General features: G+C 43.3%; 2 protein-coding genes across 5 annotated transcripts in view; both read right to left on the bottom strand.

Annotated features, from left to right (window-relative positions):
- Positions 1 to 26,497, bottom strand: part of zfr (zinc finger RNA binding protein) — a 1,162,720-nt gene that overhangs the window by 975,702 nt on the left and 160,521 nt on the right. The window lies entirely within an intron of this gene.
- LOC118115435 (3-hydroxy-3-methylglutaryl-coenzyme A reductase) overlaps positions 1 to 26,497 on the bottom strand; it is a 44,723-nt gene that overhangs the window by 16,856 nt on the left and 1,370 nt on the right. The window contains exons 2-11 of one of the 3 annotated variants that reach the window (XM_035166581.2): positions 19,114 to 19,302; positions 17,767 to 17,878; positions 8,894 to 8,981; positions 8,730 to 8,814; positions 8,530 to 8,635; positions 8,022 to 8,128; positions 7,819 to 7,938; positions 7,571 to 7,731; positions 3,980 to 4,233; positions 3,741 to 3,904 (exon numbers count right to left, since the gene is read on the bottom strand). In XM_035166581.2, coding sequence (XP_035022472.1) covers positions 3,741 to 3,904; positions 3,980 to 4,233; positions 7,571 to 7,731; positions 7,819 to 7,938; positions 8,022 to 8,128; positions 8,530 to 8,635; positions 8,730 to 8,814; positions 8,894 to 8,981; positions 17,767 to 17,878; positions 19,114 to 19,302 — 1,386 coding nt within the window. The remainder of the gene's footprint in view (positions 1 to 3,740; positions 3,905 to 3,979; positions 4,234 to 7,570; positions 7,732 to 7,818; positions 7,939 to 8,021; positions 8,129 to 8,529; positions 8,636 to 8,729; positions 8,815 to 8,893; positions 8,982 to 17,766; positions 17,879 to 19,113; positions 19,303 to 26,497) is intronic. The other 2 variants (XM_035166582.2, XM_035166583.2) reach the window with 2 other exon arrangements.

Here is a 26,497-nt window from a genome sequence, read left to right as displayed (position 1 = left end):
TTATTAAATGTTCGACCAGAGAGGAGAACATTCTGGGTCACTGCTACACCACAGTAAGCAGTGCCTATCACGCCGTCCCCCGGGCTGCACTGGGACTCTCGGACCACGTCATGGTCCATTTGATTCCTGCATACAGGCAGAAACTAAAACTCTGCAAACCTGCTGTGAGGACTTCAAAGCAGTGGACCAGTGAAGCTGTGGAGGATCTTAAGGCGTGCTTGGACTGTACAGATTGGGAGGTTTTCAGGACTGCTACAAACAGTCTGGACGAGTACACAGAGGCTGTGACTTCTTATATCAGCTTCTGTGAGGACAGCCATGTCCCATCACGCTCCAGGGTGTGTTACAACAATGACAAACCCTGGTTCACAGCCAAACTCAAAAAGTTAAGGTTGGAGAAGGAAGAAGCGTTCAGGAGTGGGGACAGAGACAGGTTTATAGAGTCGAAATACAGGTTTAGCAAGGAGGTGAGAGAAGCCAAACGTCTGTACTCTGAGAAACTCCAACACCAGTTCTCAGCCAATGACTCTGCCTCTGTCTGGAAAGGGCTTAGGCAGATTACAAATTGTAAGCCTAGCGCCCCCCACTCCACTAACGACCCACGCCTGGCCAACGACTTGAATGAGTTTTACTGTCGCTTCGAAAGACAATGGGACAGTCCTGACACCATCCCCCGTGACACCACCCTCCAGCCCATCAACTGCACCTCCCCCACCATAGCAAAGGCCTGCGCCTTTCCACAACTGCCCACCTCAGAGCCCCCTCCCTCCTCCCCTACCACAGTGACGACTCTCTCCATCCTGGAGAGGGACGTCAACAGACTCTTCAGGAGACAGAAGCCCCGCAAAGCAGCCGGGCCAGACTCTGTCTCTCCATCAATCCTGAAACACTGTGCTGATTAGCTGTCTCCGGTGTTCACAGCCATTTTTAACACCTCACTGGAGACATGCCACGTACCAGCCTGCTTCAAGACCTCCACCATCATCCCTGTCCCCAAAAAAACTAAGATGACTGGACTCAATGATTACAGACCCGTCGCCCTGACCTCTGTGGTGATGAAGGCATTTGAGCGCCTTGTGCTGTTCCACCTCAAAGCCATCACTGACCCTCTCCTGGACCCCCTGCAGTTTGCCTACAGAGCCAACAGGTCTGTAGACGATGCAGTAAACATGGCCCTTCACTTCATCCTCCAGCACCTGGACTCCTCAGGAACCTACACCAGGATCCTGTTTGTGGACTTCAGCTCTGCCTTCAACACCATCATTCCGGCTCTGCTACAGGACAAGCTCTCCCAGCTGAGTGTGCCTGACTCCACCTGCAGGTGGATCACAGACTTCCTGTCTGACAGGAGGCAACACGTGAGGCTGGGGAAGCATGTCTCTGATTCCAGGACCATAAGCACCGGTTCCCCTCAAGGCTGTGTTCTTTCCCCTCTACTCTTCTCCCTGTATACCAACAGCTGCACCTCCAGTCATCAGTCCGTCAAACTCCTTAAGTTCGCGGACGACACCACCCTCATTGGGCTCATCTCTGGTGGGGATGAGTCCGCCTACAGGTGGGAGATTGACCATCTGGTGACCTGGTGTGGTCAGAACAACCTGGAGCTCAATGCTCTGAAAACAGTGGAGATGGTTGTAGACTTTAGAAGGAACCCAGCCCCACCCACCCCCATCACCCTGAGAGACTCCCCAGTCGACACTGCGGAGTCCTTCCGCTTCCTGGGCACCATCATCTCCCAGGACCTCAAGTGGGAGCTGAACATCAGCTCCCTCACCAAAAGAGCTCAACAGAGGATGTACTTCCTGCGGCAGCTGAAGAAGTTCAACCTGCCAAAGACAATGATGGTGCACTTCTACACCTGCATCATCGAGTCCATCCTCACCTCCTCCATCACCATCTGGTACGCTGCTGCCACTGCCAATGACAAAGGCAGACTGCAGCGTATCATCCGTTCTGCTGAGAAGGTGATTGGCTGCAATCTGCCATCTCTACAGGACCTGTTTGCGTCTAGGACCCTGAGGCGTGCAGGTAAGATTGTGGCCGATCCTTCCCACCCGGGTCACAAACTCTTTGAGATACTTCCCTCCGGCAGGAGGCTGCGGTCCATCAGGACCAAAACCTCACGCCACAAGACCAGCTTCTTCCCGGCTGCAGTTGGCCTTATCAACAAGGCCCGGGACCCCCACCTGACTTGGACTCTTATCCCGCCCCCACGCCTCAAGTCTGTGTTACATTAACACACATTACATTGCACATTCTCATTGCACTCCTGTTTTGCATTTTACTTTATTTTTTTTCTATATATATCTTTTATATCTTTTTATTTTATATTAGTTTTTTTCATGTGTGTAGTACTTATTGTGTTTTTATGTTTTATGTTCCTTGTATGCACCTATATACCAAGGCAAATTCCAGGTAGGTGTAAACCTACTTGGCAATAAATACTTCTGATTCTGATTCTGACTAGTCATGGTCCGAGTCATGGTCAGTTCCTTTGCTGCTTTCACTGCCCAATGGTCCTTCCTGCATCTTTTAACTACACACAACAAATCTCTGTTGGTTTCTGCGCTTGAGCGCTTGTGTCTTGGGAACTTTGACTGATTTAACAACCAAATCACTACAGTAATCATGGTAATTAAAGATTGAACAGAAACAGTACTACTAACCATAAATAATTCTTACCATGGTTAATCATAAAAAATAATAACCATGAAACCAAATCATCCTTCATTCACTTTGTATTAAAAGAAACCCAACTCTTATGATAGATATTCATGGAAATCGAGTAGTTTCACACAGATCCAACAGACTGTGTTTTTTTTTACACATATAGATGTCATGTTTACAATAAATATTGGTTCACAGCCATTTGCTAGGGAAGGCAATGACTCTTGTCTATGTGGATACAATGTAATATTAGACCAACACATCTTATGCCAGTTAAATACTTTGTCTGAAATCACCCACTCAACCCCTCTATATACCAAACATTCTTTAGTTTGCTCTACATTGAGCTGGAACTTAGGGCTTTGTATAGCCATTAATGGCTGTAGACACACAATGCAGGATTGTTAAGTCAGTAGGGTACATGCCATGGAGCCGTACCCTGTAATGGATATATTTACACGTTCAGTAACTGCAGTTCACTATTAAATATAATAGTGACGGCGCTCACAACTTACAGCAGATAATACCTTTGTTGTCTTTTGTTTGTACTGATTAGAGAGTGACAGGAATTAAGACCTGCTATGATAGTTGTGTATGCAGTATTACGTCAGTGCTAGCCAGTTCAGTGTTCCTGCTTCTAATATTGCTTAATTATGTTAGCAGTTCATCCCTGTCCATTTTCCAGTTATTATAATACAAATACATTTGATCTGTCATAGAAGTAATGTTCCAGTGTAGTGTAGGAGAACTGTAATGTATAACAATGTACAATCTAATATCTAGGAAAGCACAACTGTGAGCTGATTAGATGTGAGGCCACATTTAGCCAATAGAATCAATGCAAATGTATTTTCTATTGGCATGCTTTAATCAGTTACACCTCAGAGACACCAGAGTGTCTAATCTCACTAAAGCCAAGTTAAATCATACAACTTTCTCAAAGCAATCTTATTGATGTATTTGACTACAAACAGATATCTTAGAGGTGGGAAGTAGGCAGAGGTGATGTTAACCATCTCGCCAATTATCAGCTGTGGAAGTTATAGTGGCTTATATGACGTGTGATGTTTTACCTTTGGGTTGTTGAGGATGGCCACACATTGGTCAATGCCCCTAGGCTTTGGGGGGGGGCTCAGCTGAACAGCTTCAGACTTCAGCTCTTCTTCATCCCCCACAACAAAAATATTATTTGGCAGGGGATCAGCGGCTAGGGCAGACACAGGCCTGATAACCTCATCTAGGGAAACAAGGTGGAGTTGAATATCACAGTGCTACACAAGTTCATCTTCTACAACATCACCACTTGACACACCTATCTCTGCCTTGCTGCCAGTTGCCAGGACAGTCATGATGGGGGAGGGGTCGAGGGATCGGAGAGCTAGCGTCTCCTTCCTGCAGCAGGTTTCAGTAAGCTGCCGCAGGGTCAGGGTGGGGGCGGACATAGTGATGGGGTTCTTCAGTGACAGGGTCGACTCCATCTCAACCTGCTCGAAGAAGATGTACTTGATAGCTAACAGCAGGGCCAAAGCCAGACAGATCACTTGCTCTATGTCCATGGTTATCATCCTACAGGGGTGGAGGAACAAAAACATTTTATTAAAGCAACGTTTTGACTTGAAAGTATTAATCAATGGACTTCTGACAAAAATGTAGTGTCTATGCAGCAGGGGGGGAAAGGGAAGTCTCTATTTCTATTTTAAACCAGAGAACTAAGAATATAATGTTTGGGCTGTTAATTAGGTGTCACTGAGCGACAATGAAGCCCTAATACACTGTTCAAAGAAATTAAGGGAACACTTTAATTACACATCAGATCAAGATGAAAATCTTTACTAATGTACATTGTATAATTTGTTGAGAACAAAATGACATAACAACGGTCAATGGAAACCAAAATCATCAACCCATTGAGGGTTGGATCCAAAACCACACTGAAAATCAAAGTAAAAAATTTAAATCACAGGCTGATCCAACTTGCGTGAATTTCAATTACACATAATGTGATTTATTAGTCTATATGGCCTCTGCATGCGTGCATGCACGCCCAACAATGTCTGGATGTGCTCCTGATGAGTCGCCGGATGGTGTCCTGTCCAGACCATGATCAGGGCATCAGTGAGCTCCTGGACAGTCTGTGATGGAATTTGGCAGTGTCAGATACACGATAAATAACGTCCCATAAGTGCTCAATTGGATTTAGGTCAGGGGAAATCCAGTCAATGGCCCTCACGTGTTGACGTGGTACGGTAAGCGTATTGCATCATTTCCGGTTTTCCTGCCGCTGGTGCTGGTCACCCTCTCTGAATTAGCTCCTCTGCTAACACCTATATTGCTCTATATTACTAAGGCTAAATCACTGAGCTATAGTTAAACATCCATACATGTATATCACTCCCTACTCTCTGGTGCTCTAGCGACTGTGTTTTTCCATCTGCGTTTCACCAGACTTTTCTGTTTGAGCTCACCCTCGTAGGCTAATCTATTAGCGATGCCTCATTTAACAGTAGTGGTACATGTAACAAATGTAGTGTATTGATAGCGATGGAGGCGAGGCGAGGCGACTTAGAAGTTCGGCTCTGCAGCTTAGAACCTTCGTTAGCTGTAGTTAGCCACCTAGCTTAGACCCCGCTAGCTGTCCCTAAACTTGTCCCGAGCAGCCGGGAGCCCAGGGCGACTGTCCGGAGGGGCCACGAAAGTTAATGTGAAGTCGGTTTGTCACTGTTCAGGCTCTCTTGTTTTCCCTTTTTATCTCTGCTCCCCTCCTATTCTCCTCCCCTGTGTGAGTGTGTGTGCGCGTAAGTGTGGCAGTCTTGGCACCACACCTGGTCTCGATCATCTAATCAACAGCCCTACAAGAACCCGTGTCTTCTCTCCACTCATTGCCAGATTGTTCAGTCACCTCAGTGGTACACACTCTAGGCCGATCTAAGTTCTAGTGAAAACATTTTTTTGAATGTTTCCGGTGAAACATCTTAATGATCCTTTTTTGTCCTTCACTGTCATCAAAGGCTATTTTAGTAAATGAACTCGTCTCAAATTTCAATATTGATTTATTGTCCCTCACAGAGACCTGGCTGCATCCTGAACAATATGTCAGCCTAAATTAATCTCCTCTCAGCCATATAAATACACACATTCCCAGAGACTCTGGCTGAGGAGGTTGAGTTGCTACTATTTTTAACTCCAGTCTATCAATTAATCCTAAACCTAAACTAAGCTATAACTCATTTGAAAGTCTTGTTCACACCTCTTGTTCAGTCTATTTCACACCCATCCAAGAAATCACAACAGCCAATCATATTTGCTGTAGTTTATCGTGCTCCTGGGGCTTATTCTGAATTGTTAACAGAATTCCCTGAGTTTTTATCAAATTGACCATCTTGTCGATAGCTCTGTCAACTCATTATGATTTAGATTAGACTCCATAGTGCCTCTTAAAAAGAAGTGTGTAAAACATAGTAAATTAGCTCCCTGGTATAATTCCAACACACATGAATTAAAACAAATTTTCTTCTTTAACTTACGTAACATCTAAAAAATCTGACATGTCTTGTCTCAAAAAGATCCAGAAAAATTTGTCCAAGCCTTTGTTACATCCAGACTTGATTATTGTAATTTCTTATTATTAGGCTCCAGCAGTAAGTCGTTAAAGACTCTGCAGCTTGTCCAAAATGCTGCAGCATGTGTAATACGGCACCATCATACCTTAAAGAGCTGATAGTACCATATCACCCCACCAGAGCACTGCACACTCAGAATTCAGGCTTACTTGTTGTCCCTAAAGTCTCTAAAAGTAGAGCAGGAGCCAGAGCTTTCAGCTATCAAGCTCCTCTCCTGTGGAATCATCTCCCAGTTTCAGTTCGAGGGGCAGACACCCTCTCTACGTTTAAGAGCAGGCTTAAAAAAAGGTGTGACATCCTCTGACCCTAACCCCCAACAAAAGTAAGGAAGAACTACCAAAAAAAAACTATTAACAGGGGGAAAAAACCTATAAACCCCAGAGACAGCCACATGTGAGGGATTCCTCTCCCAGGTCAGACAGAAATGCAATAGATGCACATTCTGGAATTAAAGATTGAAACTATACTAATAATCCTGAATATGCCCTTATGTAAGGACTAACCCAATTAAAAAAAATTCAAGGGATATCTAGAGTAAAGTTCACAAAATATTTAAGATTCACACTACAAAATGTGTATTATTCACTGTGGAATAACCAAGCAATAAATGTATTTGTTTTTGGTGTTCCTGGATACCAGACGTCTGGTGATACAGTATTAGCAAATATGAAGAAGTTTCAGGCTGGTTTACAAGAGAATCTTGGGGGAAAATTACACATTATAACAGATCTTGGCTTACGTTTAGAATTAAAAAGTGATCTTGGGCTCGAAAAGGTTGGTGACCACTGCATTATAAGATGTTTTTCTTTTTTGTGTGTTTCAGACAATATTTTATTTTGTGGATTCAAGTTTTGTATTGACATTCCTCGGCCTAATTTCATACTAACTCCCAGCAGTCAAGACTGCTCAAATGGTAAATTACAGGAAATATGGGGGCTTTTTCAAATGCATTCCTGACACTGTAAATACTTGATTACTAAAAGCAGCTTAATTATATTACCCAGGGATACACCACATACTCATGGTGTGACAGGTAGACATTAGTATGTTCTGCTTAAGGCAATGACTGGGGAGGGATTGCTTTCATCTGATGAATTGCATGGCACTTTTTCTATGCTCTGGAAACTTTGATGAAAACATTTTTGTGTTGCTGGAGTTCTGACTCAGTTTAAAATACATTTACTTTAATTAGTAAAGTAGTTAACTCTGAAGCAATGGAGGAAATACAGGGTTGCTTTCGCGCATCAACATGTAGTCAAAAGCTAGCATGTCAACAGCCTCACCTCGTGAGGTAGAAATACCAAAGTGGTTTCTCTGGCTCCATCCTCCTAGGCGAGAATTGGTCCAGCTCCATGCCAACCTGTGGGACATCCACTATGGTGTGAATGGACAAGGGTTCTGCAATCCAGCGGCTGTGGGCATGAACCATCACCAGGCCCAGAGACTGCACAAGGAGAAAAGACCACATAGGAAATATCATGCTTATGTTCAAATTAAAACTAAGACACAAATTAAGTGCAATAGGTGTTACCATGATAATTTTGACTCTCTGAGTTACAGGGTTGGGTTTGTTGTCCTCCTCCTCCTCCATCACTCTAGAGAAGTGGCTAAGCTGCCAGATAGGATGGCCCTCCTGACTCTCACGCGACAACTTAAAAAAAAACACCACCATCAATTAAAAGGTCATACACACGCACATGTACACACATTCAATAACACTGTGAAATTGCTTACCTCCAGCACCAGTGAGACACATGCAGGAAAGAAAGTCATGAACACAAAGTAGTTGGCTAAAACAGACATGCAGCCAAAGCAGCACATGATTTCCAACTGCCGCACACCTGAAAGATACAAGACAGATGCTTGCATTCAAGAACAACTCACATGAGAAGTGGCAGCAATTTCACAACTACAATTACCGCTTTGTGGCTAAATACCTCCGCCAAGCAGTGCAGTTTCAGACTAGGTACATACATTTTTTGACGACTGAAATGTTATCAATAAAATTTTGAGTCCTGGTCATAATTTGAAGGAATTGCCAAAATACAGACTTCAGGTCATCTTTTGAGTCCAAGTAAACATTTGTACTAAATTTGACGAAATTCACAGTGGGTAATCCTGAGATATTCATCATGAAAACTGATCTCAGCTTAGTAATGTGCACTAGAATAGACAAGCGTTCACTACACAAGTCTAAGACCTCATTCAAGGGAATAATAAACCTCCAAATGGCAGTAAATACCTGACATGGTTCCCACTCCAATCACTAAGCACTCAACCAGGGCATCCAATGTGAAAGTAGGTCCCAGTACTGCCATACCACGAGCAATGTTGTCCCTCACTTCATCCTGAAAAAGAGTTAAGAGTAAAATGTTCCATTCTATGAATGCTGTTGAATGTCATTCATATGTGAGAGTATTTTTTAGTAGTATTTCTTCATACCTGAGAACTGGAGCTTAAGGCAAACTTGGCAAGAGCGCACGCTTTAGACAGGTCAATAAGAAGTAGGAAGAAGGGCAAAGCCTCACTAAAGAACAGAACATAGCAATCAGCTAGAGCATTTAACAATGACATTACAAAAGGACTGTTTGCAGGTGTGTCCTTACTTGAGGCCTGTGAGCTCTTTATCAAGGAAGTGAATGACCACTGTGCTGAACACGAAGCTGGAGAATATGGTGAAAAGACCAGCAATACCTGCAAGGGAGTAGATGAGGTGCTTTTTGTTATATCTGGTTGGTTAGGTTTAAATATGGTGAATTGACTGCATTTATAAAATGCTGTTCTAGTCTGTTGACCACTTAAAGTGCTTTAAGGGCCTTTCAGATGGAACACAATAGCGACACCACTGCGCTCTGAAACCCATTGGGCCTAATTCACTGATACTTTCTGAATTTTTCTCAAATTGTTTTTTTAAGAAGTATTATAAGAAAACTCTACGTCAGATTCATGACACGTTTTTAAAGTTGTTCGCATCTGTGTTCTTATATTGATAAATGCCATGTGTTCGTAAGTTGAGAGTGCATGCCAGTTCTGCCCATAAAAGGGCATGTGACTGCCGTACCATATGCACACAGAGAAATGATAAGAAAACTGAAAGGTTTAAGAAGCCAGGAATGATTGAACCAGACTCAAACCAAATATTTAAAAAATATATTGTAATGTCAGCAGTGGACATGAAATACCTAAAAAAACGATTCATGGAATGCAGTTACACATTCAGAGAAGGCTGTATTGGGAGAAAATTGCATGATTAAAGTAAAAAAATTGTTTGATCTCAGATTTAAATTCAAAATAAATATTCAAATGCAGAAGAGGGAGTAAATGGTCTAAATGGTCTGTATTTATATAGTGCTTTTCTACTCATGATGACCACTTGCTTTACATAACAGTTTTACACTTACCCATTCACACACACATTCATACAGTGCATCTATGTGCAGCACTTTTCTCTATGAGAAGGGGCAATTTTAGGGTTACTCGAGAAGAGGTGGAGTTGCTACTATTTTTAACTCCAGTTTAGTCAATCAATCCTAAACCTAAACTTAAAGGGATCGTTCACCGAAAAACTTAATTTACTCATTATCTACTCACCACTATGAAGCCAGTATTCCTCCATCCAGAATAGCAATGTCTTTAAGCGCTTCTTTAACGATAAAATTGTAACTTATCTAAATAAAATCTACCATCTCCTGCACTCAATTGATGCTAATATCAAGGACAGAAATCTCAGGTACAGCTGAGAATCCTATTAATTATTTAGATAGCTTCGCTCCAATGACTCTTGATCAGCTGACCTCAATTATCTCATCATCTAAACCCACAAATGGTATTTTAGATCCCATTCCTACAAAGTTACTACGAAGAAATTCTGCCCCTAATAAATATTACTTTCCTGAATACAATCAATCTATCGTTATCCTCAGGATATGTACCACAATCTTTTAAGCTAGCTGTAATTAAACCCCTTCTCAAAAAACCCACTCTGGACCCAGGGGTTTTAGCCAACTACAGACCGATATCCAACCCCCTCTTCCTGTCTAAAATCCTTGTAAAGGTTGAAGCCAATCAGCTGTGTGAAGTTCTCCAGAAAAGTAACTTTCAGTCATGGTTGGAGCTCATCACCACACGGAGACAGCCTTGGCAAAAGTCACTTATGACCTTCTAATAGCCTCAGATCAAGGGTTTTTGTCCGTCCTCATCCTGTAAGATCCGGTCAACCCCTCAACACTATTGATCATCACATCTTACGACAGAGACTACAAGAGTTAATTGGCATTAAAGGAACCATCCTAAGCTGGTTTGAATCCTATTTATCAGATCGATTCCAATTTGTGCAAATTAATGATGAGTCATCTGATCGCACAAAAGTTAACTAGGTGTTCCTTAGGGTTCTGTGTTTGGCCCAATTTTATTCACCTTATATATGCTTCCATTAGGAACCATTATCACGACACACTCCGTAAATTTTCACTGCTATGAGGATGACACCCAGTTATACCCATCAATAACACCAGAACAATGTAATCAATTAACAAGCATGTTTCAAGGATATAAAAACCTGGATGACCCGCAATTTTCTCCTATCAAACTCAGATAAAACAGAGGTTCTAATACTTGGCCCTAAACACCTTAGAGATACATTATCTAATGATGTAGCTGCGCTAGATGACATTGCCCTTGCTTCCAATGAAACAATCGGGAATTTGGGAGTCATCTTCGATCCCGATTTGTCCTTTGAAAAAGATGCAGAAAAACTAGTCCACGCCTTTGTTCTATCCAGACCTGAATATTGTATTTCCTTATTATCAGGCTCCAGCAGTAAGTCGTCAAAGACTCTGCAGCTTGTCCAAAATGCTGCAGCACGTGTCCTGACAAGGACCAGGAAAAGAAACCACATTTCTTCCGTATTAGCTTATAGTTAGAGCTGCATTAGATCTGTCTTGGAACAGCTCTTAGTTATGCTGCTATAGGTTTAGAATCTTGGGGGACACATGACACATGGAGCTTCCCCTTCCTGTTCTCCCTCATGATTTATCACATTAGTATGTCATTGTGGAGTTGAGGGGGCTGGGAGAGCACCCTCACCTGCACCACGGAGGATCAATCAGCACAGGTGACAGCTGTTAGCTGATTGGTCCTCATGCTTAAAAGGCAGCGTCTGCGCTGCCTCAAGAGACACTCTCCGACACACTCCCGGACACAGAGGATCACGCAGGAACTCCCGAAAGGACTGAGCTGTAAAGCTAGTTGCTTTAAGTTGAAGTTAATTTATGTTCGTTCAAGTGTGTGTCTGAACTTAATAAAAAAGCTCAAATCCGAATGGTTTGTCTCTGGCTGCTGTGGTGAGAGCCCCGTGGCATGGTCTACTGCCACACTGGCACCCAACGTGGGGCTCCACGCAGCCAGAGACGCGGACCGGCAGGCGGAGTTGGTGCTGATACGGATGGTGGAGGACCTGGTGGCCGCGGGCCGGAAGCAGAGAGCGGAGAGCAGACGGGAGCTGGAGGCGCTCCTGAGGCAGGTGGAGAGGAAGACAACGCTGACGGAGCATCAGCTGGCCCGGTCGGGACCTGCTCCTGCTCCAGCCTGCCGCACCGCGCAGAAGGAGGCGGTGAGCGCGGCCCCGAGTCCGCGTGCAGTGCTGAAGGTGACGGAGAGCCTGGCCCCGATTCCACGTCACCGCATAGCTCCGGAGAAACTGGCGGCCGGCGTGTCGCCGATTCCGCACCCTCGCGCAGCGTTGAGGCTGGTGGAGGGCGCAGCTCCGGTTCCATCGGCTGTGACGTCAGCGAGTGCTCCGGTCTGCACACCTGGTCCTGTCTCCACACCCCCTGTCCCTGCACCCAGGCTGGCGGTGAAGCCAGCGTGCCCTGTCCCTGCACCCAGGCTGGCCGTGAAGCCAGCGTCCCCTGCTCCGGCACCCAGGCTGGCGGTGAAGCCAGCGTCCCCTGCAGCCCCTGTTCCCTCTAGTCGGCGGAGAGGCCGACACCTGCAGCCCCTGCATCCCCTGCAGCCCCTGGTCAGGCCGGATGGATCCCTGGCCTGAAGTTGGTGATGGGGGTATGTGGAGGTGAGGGGGCTGGGAGAGCATGACACATGGAGCTTCCCCTTCCTGTTCTCCCTCATGATTTATCACATTAGTATGTCATTGTGGAGTTGAGGGGGCTGGGAGAGCACCCTCACCTGCACCACGGAGGATCAATCAGCACAGGTGACAGCTGTTAGCTGATTGGTCCTCATGCTTAAAAGGCAGCGTCTGCGCTGCCTCAAGAGACACTCTCCGACACACTCCCGGACAGAGAGGATCACGCAGGAACTCAGACACACAGAGGCACGGAGGACTGAATCTCCCGAAAGTACTAAGCTGTAAAGCTAGTTGCTTTAAGTTGAAGTTAATTTATGTTCGTTCAAGTGTGTCTGAACTTAATAAAAATGCTCAAATCCGAATGGTTCGTCTCTGGCTGCTGTGGTGAGATCCCCGTGGCATGGTCTACTGCCACAGTCATCAATACATATTACTGACTTGACTTCTTCCCGGAGTCCTTGTGCTTTATTGTTTGCTGATCCTGGACCGCCACATCGTGGATCGTGATGGTGGATCACGATCGTGGTGGCAACTAATCGTGGATCATGATGGTGGATCATGATCGTGGTGGCAGCTGATGGTAGACTATGATTACAACAAGACTGCTTGACATACAATACGCCTCCTCACATACTCTACCATTACTGATAATAACTCCCCAATAATTTGTCAATCTAATATGTCTCTATCAGACATTTTCTTATGTACAAATACTTCAAACATTGACACACTTTTCCATTATGTTACAAATGCTTTCTTCTAATCAATGATTGTTGATGTGCTCAGTTGCACACGACATCATGGACATGAGGGATCCGTCCTGGGAGAGGGATCCCTCACATGTGGCTCTTTTTGAGGTTTCCAAAAAAGATTCCCGTTAATATTGTTGTTTTGGTAGTTTTTCCTTACTATTTTACTACTATAAGTAGAATTACCGCACTAGGCATTTTCCATGTGCATATTTTGACATTTATAAGGAGTAGGCTCGTCCACATCTACCACCACAGAGCCTGCTTCATTGTTAAGGACTCCACCCACCCCCAACACGGACTGTTCACACCTCTGACCTCTGGCAGAAGGTACAGAAGTGTGAAATGCAGGACATCCAGACTGAGGAAAAGTTTCTACCCAACTGCCATCAGACTGTTAAATAATCACTGGCCCTGACACCAACCTGGACTATCTCAACACACAGATCCTTCACTCTGCCCCCCACCCCCCCATACGTACACACACACACTTACTGCAACCAAACTGCATGCAGTGTGTTTTTGCACAGACTCAATAAGTCCATGTTTACTGTCTTTTGCACTCTATTGCACTACACTGCACAGATGCTCTATTGTACATGTCTACATTTTTTTATTTTTCTTACCTTGATATTTTTTACAACTCTTAAAAGCACGGTACTCGTTGTAAAAAATGAATTGTACGGGACTGTGCAAATGACAATAAACACTTTGAACTTGAACTTTGAATAAGGTCAATGTGACCTTTACCTTTGACAACTTAAATGTTAATATAATCACTTAATCTTTGAGTATAAGTGAGAACTGATCAAAAGTTGAAGAAATTCCCTCAAGTCTGTGTTATATATTACATTGCATTACATTTCCTTTAGCTGATGCTTTTATCCAAAGCGACTTACAATAAGTGCATTCAACCATGAGGGTACATACCCAGAACAACTAGAATCCAAAAAGTGCAATTTATATCACATTCAAGGTGCCAAAAAACATGTTTCTGAGGCCACCATGACCTTGACCTCTGAAAGTCCAAGTGAACATGTGTGTCAAATTAGAAAGAATTCCCTTAAGATGTTCCTGAGATATCACATAAATGAGTCAGAACATGTGCTGCCGGACTCTGTGCTGAACTGGTAGGGTTCGAGGTTTAGTACTCAGCCTGTACCAGAATTCCTCAACTGGTGTAACACTTCTAATACGCACTGGAAACAACATGAACGCGATTAATGCCCTGTCCCAATTCCTCTACCTTGGCCCTACCTCTAGATATGAAGAGCCCTTTGCTGATAGTGTCCCCTTCCACACGAGGCCACAAGGGGTAGGGGTAAAAAAAATCTTCCCCTTGAAATTTGGGACAACACTCGCTACGTCATACGCAGCTTACCAGCGTTATTACAGTATCAACTAACGTTATTATATTAACAACCGTTATCAACCAACATTATTATAATTATTTTTTATATATTTTTGGGGGCTATTTATTGCCTTTAATGGATAGGACAGAGTGTTAGCTGTGAAAGGGGGACAGAGAGGGTGAGGACATGCATAAATGGCCGCTGGTCGGAATCAAACCCGGGCATCTGCGGGTCGAGGCCTTGCCTGGTTGGGCCGGTAGCTCTACCATGTGAGCTATACGCCGCCCCATCTTACGATGTCGCCGAGGAAGGCTGCCGTGTCTCAAGCTCCCCCACAGCTCTGCTCTTTTTTCTCTTTTTACTGTTTTTTTTGTTATTTATTCTACTTTATTTTGCATTGTGCACTCTGACAAAGCGAGCCCTATCATAAGTTATGATAGAGAACAATTTCTGCTCATCGGGTTGACGGTGAAAACACTTTTTCACCGCCACCAGCAAACAAAGGAGAATACCCATGGCGATGTTTACCTGTCGTACCTGGAGCACGGAGGCGACAAAGGAAACGAGGGTCGCGGGCCGGCGTCCTAGTCCGGCTGAGGAAACGTGAGAACCGGCCTCCACTACCAAGTATTCTTCTGGCTAATGTTCAGTCTCTGGATAACAAGCTGGACGAACTTCGGAGCAGGATGGCTTTTCAACGGGACATTAAGTTTTGTAACGTGATGGTTTTCACGGAGACTTGGCTCGACCCCTCGATCCCGGACTCCGCCATTGTTCCCGAGGGGGTCTCCATTCACCGCCAGGACCGGACAACAAACTCGGGGAAGAGCAAGGAAGGAGGTGTCTGCTGCATGGTGAACAATCTGTGGTGCTCAGATGTGGAAATTATTTCTTCGGGCTGTTCTCCGGACCTGGAGCACCTCATGATCAGATGCCGACCTTATTAAATCCCGAGGGAGTTTACATCGGTCGTTATAACAGCGGTGTACATTCCGCCACATGCCGACACTAATCAGACACTGGACGAGCTGCAGTTATCGACAGGACAGAGACATCACGGCCCGAGGCTGCGTTTATTGTGGCCGGTGATTTTAACAACGCCAAGATGAGGAAAGTCCTGCCGCGATACCATCAACACATCAGCTGTGTGGACCGACCAATCAGACTGGGCTCTACGGGACTGCTTCAGCACGATGGAGTGGTGCGTGTTCCAGGATGACAACATCAACACGTACGGTCATCTGCTACATCAGCAAATGCATCGATGACGTCATACTCAGGATTACTGTAGGATTACTTAACTCTTAACCGGATCAACACACGCAAGGCACCTGGACCTGATGGCATTCCTGGCCGAGCTCTCAAGGTGTGTGCAGATCAGCTGGCAGATGTGTTCAGACATTTTCAACCTGTCACTGCTCCAGTCTGTAGTCCCCGCATGTTTCAAGGAGACCATCATCCTCCCTGTTCCCAAGAAAACTAAAACCCTCTGCCTAAACGACTACCGCCCAGTAGCACTCACCTCCACCATCATGAAGTGTTGATGAGCGGCTAGTCAAACCCTTCATCACCTCCTCCCTCCCTGACTCTCTGGACCCTCTTCAGTTTGCCTACAGGCCAAATAGGTCGACTGCAGATGCCATCTCCCTCACCCTTCACACTGCCCTCTCCCACCTGGACCAGAGGGACACATATGTGAGAATGCTGTTCATTGACTACAGTTCAGCATTCAACACCATCGTGCCCCTGAAGCTCATCACCAAGCTCAGAGACCTTGGGCTCAACATTGCCCTCCGTGAGTGGATCCTGAACTTCCTGACGGGCAGACCACAGGCGGAGCGGATAGGCAGCACCAAATCCTCCACCCTGACTCTAAACACCGGTGCCCCCCAGGGCTGCGTGCTCAGTCCTCTCCTGTACTCCCTGTTCCCGCATGACTGCGTGGCCACCCACAGCTCCAACACCATTGTTAAGTTTGCTGATGACACGACCGTCAGAGGCCTGATCACCGGCGACAATGAGAAGGCCTACAGAGATGAGGTCAGAGCCCTGACATCTTGGTGCAGGACAACAACCTCCATCTCAACATCGGCAAAACGAAGGAGCTGATCGTGGACTACAGGAAGAGACAAGGAGTAGAACACGCCCCCCTCTCCATCAACAGGACTACGGTGGAGCGAGTCAGCAGCTTCAGGTTCCTTGGGGTCCACATCAGTGATGACCTGACCTGGACCAACCACACAGACTCCATCAGGAAGACGGCCAGACAGCGGCTCTTCTTCCTCCGCTATATATAATATATTTTTTATTTTCTATTTTAAATTTTGATATTCTATTTTATATATTTTATTCTATATTTTTTGCTGTAATATTCTGAGCATTGCGATAAGAGAGCCTGTGACCCAAGCATTTCATTGCCAGCGATTGCTTAATGTAATTGTTGTGCATTTGACAATAAACTCTTGAATCTTGAATCAACCAAGATTATAATAGTGACACATCTGACAACTGCATGACAGATGGGACAGATTGATTTATTGATCAATACACACTCAGTCAGCCTTATTTCAATGTAACGTTAGTCCTGTCCTTAGAAATTTCTGCCCTTCTCTGAAAACGTTAAACATGAGCTGGGAAGTTTTTTTCAGACTTCATATACGGGAAACGGCAGTAAACGTTACTTGTTACTGTCACTCAGATGGTTTACATGCTTGTTCTGACAGCGTGAATAGTGATTTTCAATTACATTTTCATTTGCTCTGGATTCAATTAAGATTTTCATGGTTACTTTGCAAGATTTCATACTTACGATTATGAGCATTTTACCCGCAGCGGTCGCCGTCTTGATTTCGCTTTGTCCGTTCGTATAGCAAGCATTCAGGAATTACCGTCTACCCCTTAGTTTCTAGGGGGTCCTAATTACACTACGGTTGAAGGGGTGGTAGTGGCTAGATGGCCACTACCACTACATCACATAGAGAAATTGGACAACACTACACCTTCACGGCCATGCGCAAAACAAAAGGGGTAGAGCCAAGTGGTTCAGCTAAGGAGTGAATTGGGACACGGCCTCAGTCGGTTAGAGGTTATTAATGTCGGTTTCGATACATTTCCGATTAATTGCCCAGCCCTAGCTGGGGATCAAACAAGGAACCTTCAATCTCTGTACAATCACTCTACCTCCTGAGCTATCTTGCCCTTACATCACAACTCCCTTTACAGTCATAAGAACCACAGCATCTTGGTCACTCTTGATATCTTATTAACATCATGTGTGCTCATGAATAATTTACCTAAAATATATTTGGATCCCAGCTGTCTCAAGTTCTGGAACTGGAAGTAAATATAGATGATGGCGATGCAACGGGTTATTGTCAGGATGATGATATCACTGCTCAGAATCTGCTATAAAAAGAGAAGACAATTTGATCAGTGGCAAGGTGATACAATTTCATCAGAAATGTACAGTTTGGTGAGGGGTCATCTAAAAAAAGGTCAATTAAATAATGTCTGGAAGAGTTGGACATTTTCAGAGATATGCTTATTCTTTATCTTGTTAAAAATATAATGTTCAAATTGATAGCACTCTCATGTAATGTGTGGTTATAAAATAATAATATAGTAAATATAAAGCTTAAGCCAGTAGCTTAACACAGAAACTTTGTACACAGGCTATACACAAACAGCTATCTTTGCTCTGTCCCAAGGTAAAACAAACAAACATGTTAAATCTTGTTTGTTTAATTCATACAAAAATTTTAAGTTATTATGTGCCAGGCTGTTTCTTGGTTGGGGCAGGGAGTTCATGGAGTTTCGTCCTTACCATAAGGTTGCCGGCTAAGCAACAAAGACGCCAGGATGCTAGATGAGAAGTCAGGGATCACTAAAAGTAACAGCACTCAAACATCCAGTGCGTGCTTTGGCTTTAAAGGAAATGCTGCTCATTTACTTTGAATGGGAAGCATGAATGCCAGCTATGTTGTGTCAGAGGGAAACAGATTTTTTGTTGTCATTATGATGATCTCCCAGCACCAGGCACACCTGCTGCCAACCATTAAAGGTTCAGTGTATAGAATTTAGTGACATCTAGTGGTGAAGTTGTATGTTGCAGCTGAATACCTCACCCTCCTCTTCGAAACATGAAAGAGAACCTGTTGTTCAAAAGGTGTTTGGTTTGTCCACTTTGGACGACTGTAAAAAAAATGGCATCCATAGAGAGGGTCCGCTCCCAATGTTAATATAAAGTATTTAAATATATACAGGGTCCATTCTAGGGTAAATAAAACATGAGTGAAAACATAGCTAGTTTTTTTTATATTCAATTTCTGCCAATAGATCCCTTTCGACTAAATCTTACACAATGAACCTTTAGTTCAGCATCATGTACTGTATGTGTGTGTATGCTCAGGAATAGTCACACCCTCAAATGTACCAGACTTCATGCCAATCCACACAATATTTATATTTTTGTCTGGACAATAATGGTGGATCTTCATCCCTGAAGCCAAGGGCTTTGAGTTAATAGTTTGTAAAATGATTCATGTTCTGCGAGTACTTGTGACATATAATCTTAATTTCAAGTAAAGAGACGCTATGTGGTGAATACAATACTGCACATAACAGACAAATTATTTACCTACTTGTTGACTCACCTCTTCTGTTTTGGGGCAGTCAAAGTTCCAGCCACAGATCTGGTCATTACCAGTGAACATGTTCATGGACATCATACAGATGGTGAGGGTGACAGTGCCAACAATCACCTCCCATGGGTGGGAGGCCACCAGAAGTCCATGCATACGGAACAGATGGGTCAGCATGGTGCAATAAATCTACAAGATCACACAAGTGGAATAAAACAAGCTGGACGTGACAGTATACATTTAAAAAGAACATTGTGGAAAACAATGTAATCATACGACACAGGGTTACTGGCATATGACTACTGTATGTGTACAGTGAAACCTTGTCATGGATAATGACAATGAGAAGCTATATGTAGCACTTGTAACCAATATATAGCACAATTCATGCTACTGGACCAGTTCTAGGCTCTAATGGAGTGGGGTAAAAACATAAAACAAGCCAGAGACCAGGTACTTTAAATATAAAGCCAGCACTTTACTCAACTTTAACAGGAAAATATACAAAAACACTTGAACTATATATACATAAACCTTAAGGCAACAAAGAAGTGTCAAAAGATGAGTGGAGCTCACTCTTTTCCCCTTTTTTTCAGTTTGTATCTTCACCTAGGTTAGTTTAGTTCTAGTTTTTTAGTTTATATTAGACCTGTGTATATATTAGACCGGTCTGGTGTCTAATTTTAGGTCAATAGACTCTATCTATTTTTTTTCCTGAGTCAACTCTTTTTCCTTTCTCCCTTATCTCAGGTGAGAAAATAATATCACCGTGATATGTTGGTTGATATATGGTTTACTAAGCTCTGCTGTTAATCATCCATCCATATACAGTAACTCCAAACTCCAATCAGAAAAAAAACCTGCCAAACTGGGAACCTTTTTGCAGTAAGGCTACCCACTACACCACCATCGCCCCTAGCTGCCAATGGTTGCAAATACTATGCAAATAGTATAATAATTATATAATAACATTTGCTAATAATAATCATTAGCAAATAAGCATTAGCATTAGTGAGAGGAGAAACAACACTGTCCAACCACACATGGATGTTTCTGCAGCTCCAACAAAGCCAACTGAGTGAGGCATCATAAGCCATTTTCCGACACGACCTGCGGGTAAAGTCCGGAGGATTGGGTCCGGAGTTTACCAAGAGTTGGCCTTCAACACATGCACAACATAGCCTCCCGCTTTGTTGTGCATTCTCTGCACAGACGCGCTCACAACAGCAACAAATCCTTATTCATGTCAAACGTGGTGCAGCAGGGTGCAGCAGGCAGAGGCAGGAAGTGACATATTAACTCCGCTGCAGAGATCACATGATTTGCTTTACAACACACAGACACCAGTGTCAGCTCTTATCACCACAAAATCCTTTGAAATCCCTTTGTGTGACACCGCTTTTTTACTGGGAGATATTTGTTAGGGTTTGAGCCCTGTTGTTTTGGCTCCATTTTTTCAGGGTTCGGGCTAGGGCTGGGCGATAAAACCATAGCGATGAATATTTTCTAAAAATTTAAGACATGATCGATATAACGTTGATAGAACTCATTCCTTCCATGTTTTGACAGACAACACGGACAGTCAATGATAATGAGAATAGCGCTGCGCTGCGCCGAAAAAATCATGTGGCTGGAATAGAGTTACAGCCACGTCAAGTTAGGTTGACGCACACAGCACAGAGTGTAGGAGGAGCAGCAGCTTACATGCTAATGTTTGGGTTCCTGCAGAGAGCTGGACGACTCTACATCCATTCAGGGACTGAACATAATCGATTCATGTTTTCTGCTACGTTCATTGTTTCAGCGGGTTTCCCACAGCTGAATAATTATAGCCAGCGCTGCTTCAGGATCAGGACAGATGCACATTAAAGGTCCGGTCGTCCTGTGTCAGAGTCTCCTGTCGGATTCTGTTTCCTCCTCACTCCCCCTCTGACCTGCGCTCACTTTACACTTTAACAATAAACTTTAAGTATTACGAACATCCAGTCCGAGGTGAGCTCTCTAATGTACACTGAAGGTGAAATGGAAACTTCCCTCTCCGCGTGCACCAACGATGTTGCCGGTCTCCAGGCTAAAGTGGAGCATATGTCAGCCGAGCTAGCGAGATTGGATAATAAATGTGAGGATCTTGCGGCGAGATCATAACAATATAAGGATAGTGGGTATTCCTGAGGACTTCCCCAACTCCTCCACTACAGGGGACACCTCCAATTTGCTCAAGGAGGCAATTAAACTTGAGAAAGAGCCTCTCCTGGACTGCGCTCATCGCACTCTCCTGCCGAAGCCGTAATCCGGTGACCGTCCCCGCGCCATAATCGCTTGTTTACATTATCACATGGACTGTGTTGTGCGCCAGAGCACAACAGTGGAGCAAGACTGGAGACATGGTCACCTCTATCTTTCCCAACCACACCAAGTGACATCTGACATCAACAAGGCATTTTCATCCACACAACTGCCGCTCACTGGATATTTTCTCTTTTTCGGACCATTCTCTGTAAACCTTAGAGATGGTTGTGCTTGAAAATCCCAGTAGATCAGCAGTTTTTGAAATACTCAGACCGGCCCGTCTGGCACCAACAACCATGCCACGTTCAAAGTCACTTAAATCCCCTTTCTTCCCCATTCTGATGCTCGGTTTGAACTTCAGCAAGTCGTCTTCACCACGTCTAGATGCCTAAATGCATTGAGTTGCTGCAATGTGATTGGCTGATTAGCTATTTGTGTTAACAAGCAATTGAACAGGTGTGCCTAATAAAGTGGCCGATGAGTGTATATATATATATAATTTTTTTTCTCTCTCTCTTTTGGGTGGGGTGGTGGGGGGATGTGGAGTTCCATGCTCATGTCTTTCTATTTCTTAGAACCTAAAAGATGGTTACTGATACTAGCAATTCAGGAATCCAACATTTTGGATCATCTGTGAGTTGGAATATTAAAGGCATGGGGAGCCCTATTAAGAGATCAAAAGTATTTGCTCATTTGAAATGGCTAAAAGCTGATGTAGTGTTTCTGCAGGAGACCCACATGCGCACTAAGGACCAGGCCAGACTAAAACGCCCATGGGTTTCTGAAGTGATTCACTCAAATTTCAATTCTAAAGCCAGAGGAGTTGCCATTTTAATTGGTAATAAAATACAATTTTCAGCTTCCAAAGATATCTGATAGGGACGGTAGATATTTATTCGTCTCAGGCACACTGTCCCATGTTCCCATTTTATTAGTCAATATCTATGCCCCCAACTTTGATAACCCACACTTTATGAATAAGCTATTTGAGCGCCTCCCATCATTGATGCCAAACTAATTTCCAAAGTGATGGCTTCTAAATATTATCCCATCATTATCTCTGACCATGCGCTCTCTCTCTGGATATTCAGTTCTCCTTGCAGACCTATCATGTGAATTTTACCTCCCTCCCTCTCATCTCTTTTGTTATTTTCAAATCAGACACTGCATCAAATCTTTCTTTCCCACTTTTTCTTCCTCACCTCCGAATCAATTGTGGGGCGAGCTTCTCTGCTCTAATCCCCTCCAAAAATTCTTCATTTCAAAGGTTTATAACAAACTGCTATCCTATAACAGTTAATCTGCTACTAAGGTCAAGGTGGCCTGGGAAAGTGAACTAGGGTTGAACCTGGAGGATGATTGGTGGGATAAGGCACTTGATAAGATTCACACAGGCTCAACTTGGGCTCGTTTGACACTCATACAGTTCAAGGTACTATTTAGAATTCATTTTTCGAAAGCTCGACTGTCACAAATATATCCCAATGTCATTGATAGCTGTGACAAATGTAATTCTTCATCCTGCAATTTAACCCATATGTTTTATTCTTGCCCATTATTATCTTGCTTCTGGCAGAACTACTTTGATACTATGTCTAAAATACTTTCAATAAGTATAACTGTCTGTCCATTAACCCTAACTCTTTCTTCTCTGTATCCTGATTGATTGCCCCCCCCTTTTTATTTATATTTTTATTTATTTTTTGTGTGTTTCTGTTTTTGACATTTTTTTAAAATTATTTATACATTTTATTTTGTGTTAATTCTTTATTTTATTATTATTAGTTCTGTTCTAAGTAATTGATCTGCTGTGCAGTTTGAAAAAATCTGGTAAAAAAAAAAGAAACGTAGAAACTATGGCTTATTTTTCATTTGACCCAGTGAGACTCGCTGTACCTCTGTTTGTACCATTACTATGTTTATAGGCATTAACGGCGATTCTCGCTGTAAAATGTGATTTCTATGTTTCCCTTGTGCCATTTTTTAGTCATCAAAAAAGTAGTCATCATTATGTGAGTATCAGTGTTGATATTGTAGCATCATTTCAAACAAATCAACATTTAAACTGTAGCGAGTCAGAGACATCAGCTGAGAGAGAGAGAGTGACACACACACACAGAGAGAGAGAGAGAGAGAGAGAGAGAGAGAGAGAGAGAGAGAGAGAGAGAGAGAGAGAGAGAGAGAGAGAGACACAGACCGAGAGAGAGCTGCTGAGTCAGTGTGTGTGTGTGTGTGCTGTTACTTTTCCCTCAGGTTCTGGGATCATAAATAAACAACACAATTCTTTTATATGATCAAGAGCTCATAATGATGATTTTGAACAAGCGTGATCACTAGAACTTTCAACAGTAGAATTTAGTCAAGGGAGCAAGGTGGCTCTTTCAAGTCTCTGTTTTCTCTCTATTCTCATCTCTTCGATTAATCGACGGAAAACCTAGACAATGATCTGAATATCTTTAATCATCTCCAGCAGCAGGGCTTCATCTGATTGGCCAAATATAATTGACATGCAGAGCATGAATGCATGGCACATGGAGAACCATTTATCGCAGTTTAAGCCATCTTTTGCGATACTTATATCGTGCATGCTGATATCAAAATTATGATAGATTTTTCGATATATCGTGCAGCCTGATCCATAAGGTTAGAATACTTCAAACCACACCTAATACTGGCGTATTCTATGATGAGCAACAGAATCTCTTGAACGCTAAACCCGCATGTACACTTTCACAATAACGTGTAAAATAAGATACATTCATATTCAACTTCAAATGGCATTTAGAGCCTAAAAGTCCACAACAACAAGTGGCTATGCTAGCGGATGTAGCGATGCGAACGCGTGCCCTTGCGTGTTTGGTTTTCTGGTGTGTCCGTTCGACATGATCTTGCCTCCGGAGGATATCAGAGGATGTTTAAGCTTAAAACATTGTGTAAATGACGTTGTTTCAGTCGAATATGAATGTCTGGGCTTGCAGATGCTTGGATGACACCACACGGGCAGTACGGAGACATGTTATTTTTTTCTTCTGTTGTTTTATTACGTCTGAAGAAGGGGTTCCGTTTACTTAAATTGTATTGGATTTGGCTGCAACACTGTTTACCCCTGAGACTCCTAAAGTGTATTGTGGAATCAAATACCCTTCACCAACCCCTCCATTGGTATAGTGGTGAGTGGATAATGAGTGAATTTTCGGTGAACTATCCCTTTAAATTACAAACGCCAACATAAAAGTAATGTGAAAGTCAGCTAGCGTTTATCTGTTCAGCTGCTAGTGAGGGGAGGGGCTGTGTGCCTGCCTGTCTGCAGCGGGGCTGTGTAAAGTTTTGTGTCAACTGAGGGAGGCAAAGACGGCACTGTTGGTATTGATACTGTTGCAAATATCACATCTGATCTAGGTTTTTTTTGTATCGATTAGTGTCGATTTTTTTGACAACCCTAGATCATTGTAATGCAATGTTGTAAGTGTTCATAAAGTTTTCTTATGAATATTTGAGATGGCTTCTTTTTATCTTCGAAGTGGCGTCAAAGAGATACTGTAGATCAGGGGTCGGCAACCTTTTTGACAATAAGTGCCAATGTAAAATTTTCTTGTGAATTAGTGTGCCATATCAACATTTTTTTATATTAAGTCTTATTATTGAACCACACTAATATTTCCAACAGACATGTCATTTTATTCCATCCATATTGGCTATATATAGAACAACACTTTAAAGAAACATGTTTATCTCATTATGATTGCAATAATAAGTTTGTCATTAACCCCACCAACCACACTCATATTCAGAATTGCCAAAGCTTGCTTCAAAGACTTTGAGAGAGTTTGCTTCCCATACCTGGACACTGCACGTTTGATGGATTCTCCCTCGTCTGCCTGATCTTTAAAACTTCTTTCGTGCTTTGTCTCAAAGTGGCGCTTAACACTGGACGATCGGCACACAACATTTTCAAAACAAAACGTGCACACAGCACGGTCCTTATGAAAAACAAAGCCATAGTCTTCTGCCCATGAGGGCTGAAATGCCCGTGTCTTCGTTTTTTTAGCTAGCGGGCATGACATCACCAGTACACCTGAGCGGCTGCACTTCACGGAGATTCATGTGGGAATGGCGATTGGCATCGAGCCTATGGCACATTACCGGCACCTAGTGGCTGGGAGGTGTTAACATCAATCAAGCTAAATAATACAGGCTGCGTGACGGCAAAACCTTTGAACATTTCTTTAACAAGTGTGCCAATGATTATGGCGCCGCATGCCATCATTGGCACGCGTGCCTTAGGTTGCCGACCCCTGCTGTAGATCATAGAATAGACCAATGAGGCCTTGAGGCAGTCACCATATGAAACTGTGCATGTGGCCAAATGGCTCAAATATTTGTGAAATTGATGTCTGAGATCACACAGTCAACATGTTGGCAATAAAGTGTCAACGTGTTGTTTTGCGCAGTTAACATGAGATAATTCCCACCTGAATAACGTGTTGTCAACATATTGTTTATGTCTTGTCAATTGATGTTAAGTTTCTTTATGAAAGATATAGATTTCATTTGAGGGAACAAACTACCTTTGTCAACAGCTGCAGCCATATATAACCAATCCAACAAATAGGAGCAATGTGCTCACAGTACCACAGACTGTCTGCATCACCCTACGTTTTTTTGCTTGTTGGATCTACTTATTATTGATGTACTGGGTGTGTTCGTGGCAACCAGACATAATTTTATACCTCCCTTTAAGTAGGTTTATCCTGTGAAATTGAATATTTATTTGGAATTGGGGATAGACAGTTTACAGATTTATCTACCATCCAAGAGGCTTCTTGTATTCAGTTTGCCAGGTCTTTTTAGTAAAGAACTGATTTATATGTCGTGGCCCCGAATTATTTATCTCGTTCCCACCAGTTATTATGTCGTGGTAAGGTAATATATTTTTTCCCAAATGTCACCGGGGGGCTCCCTAATTTACACATTCACACAATCAGAGAATTTTCGCCAGCTGTCCTTCCTGTATTTAGCAGCTGTAACTGTGTTTTATTTTAGCCTGGATAATGCGTTTATAATTCTTGTATTTTTCAAATATAACAGTTTGCTC

The sequence above is a fragment of the Hippoglossus stenolepis genome, chromosome 9, assembly GCF_022539355.2.
Source record: "Hippoglossus stenolepis isolate QCI-W04-F060 chromosome 9, HSTE1.2, whole genome shotgun sequence".
NCBI lineage: Eukaryota > Metazoa > Chordata > Actinopteri > Pleuronectiformes > Pleuronectidae > Hippoglossus > Hippoglossus stenolepis.
This window is presented reverse-complemented; position numbering and strand designations above follow the sequence as displayed.